Source organism: Phaethon lepturus, unplaced genomic scaffold, assembly GCF_000687285.1.
Source record: "Phaethon lepturus isolate BGI_N335 unplaced genomic scaffold, ASM68728v1 scaffold31683, whole genome shotgun sequence".
Classification (NCBI taxonomy): Eukaryota; Metazoa; Chordata; class Aves; order Phaethontiformes; family Phaethontidae; genus Phaethon; species Phaethon lepturus.
In genome coordinates, this window is record NW_010531790.1 from 38,586 (window position 1) to 44,791 (window position 6,206).

General features: G+C 45.4%; 1 protein-coding gene across 1 annotated transcript in view; it reads right to left on the reverse strand.

The window, feature by feature from the left end:
• Window positions 1-4,834, reverse strand: part of BIN1 (bridging integrator 1) — a gene marked incomplete at its 5' end in the record, with an annotated part of 37,267 nt that extends 32,433 nt beyond the window's left edge. The window contains one exon of the mRNA XM_010284670.1: window positions 4,742-4,834. Within this exon, the coding sequence (XP_010282972.1) occupies window positions 4,742-4,834 (93 nt within the window). The remainder of the gene's footprint in view (window positions 1-4,741) is intronic.
• Window positions 4,835-6,206: the final 1,372 nt, after the last annotated feature.

The window sequence follows — 6,206 nt, forward strand, 5'->3', positions numbered from 1 at the left end:
AGCAGAAATGTCAGAACGCCACAGGGCTCTGCAAAGAGCCCGCAAGTCACTGGGGAACTGGATCTCTCTATGAGCCTGCAGTCAGATCCCAACCCCGTCTACAAAATGAAGTTTATCTTCTTTGTGCCAGCTTAATTAAAGAAATCCAGCTTACTGCTCCTTAGTGACATGTATATGCAAAGATAGGATTGATGGGAGAAAGGACTTAAAAATATGCAGTTCAGAACCCTGTTCCTCACAGTGTTGTTTAAGATCCTTACATTCTCCATTTCTCTCCTGCCTTATTGAGCAAGCCACAGAAGCTCCTACTTCCAGCCAGCTCCACCTTTCAGAGAGTTGCTCATTGCTCCCAAAGGCAAGGTTAAGACTTTGTACTCAAGATCAGAAGACAAAGGTTCCCCCAGAGAGAGACACAACCGGGAGGTACTCAAAAGTTAAGCAGACCTTGTGAGGAACAGGCAGGGGGAGAAGGTGCCATGATGCTTCCACCCAGAAACCCCCGTATTTGGCTGCTACGCCCACTGAAAAACCCAACATTGAGAGAGTTCGCACCAAACAAAGAGACCATTTAAACAGAGACACAGTTTATGCTGGATCAGAGACAATGACCACAAAAACTCATTCTGCCTTAAAAATCCCTCTACAAATGAATGTTTCTAATGTAACCATTCTAGAGGGAGAAAAAACCCCAAAAATCCCAGTCCAGTCTTTGTCTTTATATTACCCTAATTTCCAAGCTACACTGGAACCAGAATCAACCCAGGAGATGAGGCACCATTGAATGCTGTTAGTTTTTCAGATACAGTGAATATTAATAACAGTCTTTCCCTCTCTTGTTTACCTGTTCAGAAGGTCAAAGAACCTAGAAAGCAACATGTGAATATTGTGACATCCTGAGGCAAAGGCAAAATCAGCAACAGGCAACGTTCACTCTAGAGTAGCTGTAGGAATCAGGGATCCATCTAGTGCCTGTGGGTCAGCTAGTGCTCTCAGTCCTAGGTATAACATTGAATTAATTCTTCACTCCTTTGTCAGCCCAGGATTCTTCTCACCATTTTTTTCTCACTTATTTTGTTTGGAAGCAGGAGTCCTGACACTGGATAGCCATGACTGCTTCCAGCTGGAGCTGAAGATGGACATCAGCTTGGGCATGAGCCGTGTGTCCTGGTTTCAGCCGGGGCAGAGTTGGTTTTCTTCACAGAAGCTAGCGTGAGGCTATGTTTTGGATTTGGGATGAGAAAATGCTGATAACGTGCTGATGTTTTGAGTCAAGGACTTGTGCTGGTCCAGCTTCTCATGCTGGCCTGCCAGCAAGAAGGCTGGGGGGTGCCCGGGAAGCTGGGAGGGGACACGGCCAGGACAGCTGACCCAGGCTGGCCAAAGGGATATTCCCTACCATACGACGTCATGCCCAGTACATAAACGGGAGTTGGCCGGGGGGCAGGAATCGCTGCTTGGGGATGGGCTGTCGATCGCCAGGTGGTGAGCAATTGCTGTATTGGGCGTCACTTGTTCTTGTACATTCCTTTGTCGGTATTATTATTGTTGTTATCATTGTTGTTTCTTGCTGTCCTATTAAACTGTTTTTATCTCAACCCACAAGGTTTTTTTCCCAATTCTCTCCCCCATCCCACTGGGGGGGGCAGAGTGAGCAAGCGGCTGCGTGGTGCTTAGTTGCCGGCTGGGGCTAAACCATGACACCCTGCTGGAAGAAAAGCCAGCTCACGCAGTACGGTGGGGACAGGAGGAAAGGCATAGGTTTCAGCGGCAGAGCCCATTGCTACCGTATCTGTGCAATTTCTATTTCAGCTGTCATCCTTGCCAACCTGACAGAGAACCGAGGCAGAAGGACATAATGCCTTGGTCCACAAAATGTGATCTCAGAAAATTCTTCTTCTCCTCTCCCTGCCTGAAAGGGGGAAAAGGTTTGAGCAGGAGCTGGACAACACAAATGCTTTCCTGACCTTCCCCCACCCAAGGCTCAGAGTGCCAAGCACAACCAGTTCAGCTGAGACAGTGGGGTGGTTACTCCCCATTATGTTTCCTACCATTATGCAAGCTAGCACTCATGAGTGCCTGGCAAAATCCAGCCTGGTGCTTTCAGGCAATTTGGTGACCATTTCTCTTCAAACACTATGCTGTGAACTGTGCTAATTACACACTGCACAGTAAATAGTTTAGACCTCCATGCGGCAGGGGTAGAGAGGAGAGCTAGGCACCTCACCCCAGACCCAAGCCTCCACCAGGCTCCCTCCAGACCTGCCTCTCATAAGGGCAGCACAGCCCAGGACTCAACTTTCTGGCTTTCTCCTACAGAGGTATCATTCTGTTACCACTTCCAGCACCAAGGATGGTGCTTTTTAGTCTGCATTCAGCATTTCAGGGGAGCTTAGCAAAAGGGCAAGAATTTGCTGTTCTAAGTCATTTTCCCTTTTGTTTCAAAAAGCACCGTCACCAAAATTTGTAACTGAGAACATGCAATAGCAACCTCCCCAGAGACTTTACAGACAAGCCCCACTGTATTGTTTCTGTTAGTATCTGCTAAAGGCCTAAAAAGACAGCAGTTTCCACACTGGAGGGAAGGGACTTGGTTTTACAGTAGAAATAATAGGTCTTGCTGACCCCATTTTTGCTTGGAGGTTGTAAAATTATGAGGCAAGAAGAGACAGCAACACAGCTGCTGGTAAGGGGAAGGACGTTTTTCTTTTAGGCTTAACATTCTTAAGCTCTTCAATAAATGCAGTGTCATCAGCCTTTCTGCTTTTGTCAAGAGCTTAATGAGACTTAGGATTGTCAGTAACACCTTCAGTCTCCAAGTCATGCAAATATAAAAGCTGAAGTCTTTTTTTTTTTTCCCTGCCTGCTCATGTTTATGCAGAAAATCTGCAGGAAAACCTACAGGTTCAAGAACACAATCTTCTTCACTGAGATTTTGTGTTGGTCCCAAATCAAAATAAAAATTAAAAAAACCCCAAACAAACAAAAAAACCCCAAACCAAACAAAACACCAAAGACTCACACAAGTAGAAACAGCAAGTTAAGGTTGGCAATAGTATTATTTAGTTCATGAATTTATGAGGAAAACTTAAAGGAGGACTTAAGTTGATTTGAAAATATCTGGGGTGACTGAAAATATTAATGTCACTTAGGAGCGACACACCCTGCTTGCACCCCCACAACACAGTGGTGGAAAGATTGCATACCCCCTTGTCACCTGCTTTAGGGCAAAGTCACCCAGTACAGTGAAATTATCGGACTCTCAGTAGCCTGTCTAAGATCAGAGCGCAATGGATGAGGGAGAACCAAACGTGCTGTTGTTCTAGGCAATCTGTGGGTGGTGGTATTACTCCCAGCCAGCCTGAGAAGAGGAAAAATGCCCAAGAGCTGATTTATTTTTGTGTGGCTTGAGAAACTTCCCGTACCTGCTTTCTAGTCCTCCAGAAACACCACCAGCCAAACAGACCAGTCAAGAACCACAACCACGCAGATTGTTCCCAGCATGGCAGAGGCACAGGAAAAGCCCCTGGAAGCCTGCCAAATTGTCCTTTTCCCTTCCATCAAGAATGAATACATGTTTCTTCCCTTTGCTATGCATCTTAAGCAGGACTGCTAACAGCTGTTCTTTCCCCAGGCTTTATTGATGTGGTAATCTAGTCTTTTTCCCTGATCTGCAGTCATAAACTGACTGTGAAAACCCAGGTGCTTTATAAGGTAAGAACAATTTAGTGTTTCTGAACTGTAATTCATTCACTGACAAGGAATGTGAAAACATAGGAGCATCTGAATGAGAACAGATGAGCTCACCAGGAACTTGTGAGCAGGTAACTGGCACTCTCCCAGGCTCGGTAATGATTTACTATGCCTTGCCCATTGAAAGCATTTTGTTCTCACTGACCGTTTTCTGTCAGCTCCCTCTTATCCCTTAAGGAGCTCCAAGATAAATATCAAGGGAGATTTCATCACGAAGCCACACTTCCATGCAAGCAGGATTGAAATTCTTAGTCCCTGCAGTTTCTCTGAGCTGCTCTCATGTCCCTCAAGATGCTACAACTAAAATGTTTGGCCAAGTTCTGCCTCATGATGCAACCATGACCTCAACCCGGAGCTGTTCAAATATATTACATGGGGCACAAATTCCCTGGCCTGGGCCCACGTCTTCTGCTATGCAGACTGAACCTCTGTACACCTGGAAACAGTTCATTTAGACCACAAGGGCCAGGACAGCGCCCATTTTGGAAACTTGGGTTTTACCACACGATAGTGTTAGAACTTAACTCAGCAGCCATAGAAATTGCTTTTGAAGCAAGGTGGGTTTTTTTCTGGCTTTACTCAACAACAGAAATGCAGAAGCCAATTTTTCCAATTTTTTTTTTTTTTTTTGAAACAGCAGCAATAAAAATTGACTGCTTCTTTTAAAAGAAAAAGAAAGGAATAATAGAAGGAACTAGACTACATCATTCTCTGCCTTGGCATTATTCCATAGACTTTCTTCATTGACATTTCATTTAAGGAGGAGAAAACAATAGTCCAGTATTAAAACACCTGATTAGAAATCAATAGGGCAGGCACAAATTCATTCATTGGTCAGCAACTTCCACGTGTCCACTGTGGCTCAGGAATATCAAGGACACACTTAATCAGAGGGGACTAGAGTGAACGTTGCCTAGAGATTAGTTGCATGGTACAATCTAGAGCCCAAAATAGCGCATGCACGGTTAGAGCCAGGTAGATCAGCAGTCACCTGATTTCGGAGCAGATTAGTTTGTGCAACGAGGTGAGCTTGTAGCTTCCCTTGACACCACTGAGGCGCGGCTTTCTCAAGCAGCGAAACAGGCTGGGGGGAGGGAGCATGTTTGAGTGAAAAGAGAAAAAAATAAACAGAGAACAAGAAAGACACAAACATACATCTTTTAGGATTAAAAAAAAAATTAAAATCACAACAGAGAGTGTATTTAGAGGTTGGGCCAAACCAGTATCACCAAGGCAAGAGAAAGAACAAATATCCCAGGACCGATCAGTTATGAATCCTTTGAAGCATGCCAAGTTTAGCAGTAATTAATACTCCAGTGTGGGCTGGGATACTGCAGACCAGCCAGGCAGCTGCAAAGAGCAACAGACACAGTTGTTAGTGACCTAGCACAGACAACCCTACTCCAAGTCATGGCTGTGAAGTGACAACTCCTTAAAGAGAGGTCAGGATTAATTAACCACCGTAATTATTTGCATGCAACAACTGAAAGACCACAGTGCTTTATTATAATGGCGGGTTGTGAGTTTAGCAATAAGTGGCAGGAGTCCTGAGTGGGAAAAGAACATCCATATATTAGAGAAGGAAAAAAAAAAAGACCATATAGTTCCAAAAAGTATTCACATTGCTGTTTGTGTTACTATACCATGAAACATGAGTTGAGTCAGTTCCCATTTGTATGCTGTGTCATAAACAAGATTTCTCTTTCCTAGGGGCCTGTCATCATATTCCAAAGTACTCTACACTGGAACAACCCTACTTCAAAGGTCATATGAGCAAAATCGCAGTCACAGGAATGGAGAGGTGGACTTCCTACATCAGCCTCGTGCACACCGAGCCCCGGCTGCTGCCCACAGCCCTGCAGAGCTGTGTGACTGCAAGTGTGGGATCACAGGCTGGGCTGTGAAACATGCCCATTTGGGAAGAGCATACATACCTAACTTTCAGGGACTCACTGCTCCCACCTTTACAGGACGAGGACAGTGTGATGTGTCACACATTATCCCATGCATGAGCTTATGGCCTAAAGCAGAGGGTGGAAAGATCTGATCCAGAGCACATTTTGGCTAATGAGAAGAGTCTGATCAAGTCCTAAGAAACACCTACATAGGCTGAATCAGGAACAGAGCACCAGCCAGCATGGGTTCATGAAAGGCAGGTCCTGCTTGACTAACCTGATCTCCTTCTATGACCAGGTGACCCGCCTAGTGGATGAGGGAAAGGCTGTGGATGTTGTCTACCTGGACTTTAGAGGAGCCTTTGACAGCATCTCCCACAGCATTCTGCTGGAGAAACTGGCAGCTCATGGCTTGGATGGGTTTACTCTTCACTGGGTGAGGAACTGGCTGGATGGCCGAGCCCAGAGAGTTGTGGTGAACGGTGTTAAATATGGCTGGCGGCCAGTCACAAGCTGTGTACCCCAGGGCTCGGTCTTGCTCAATATCTTTATCAATGATCT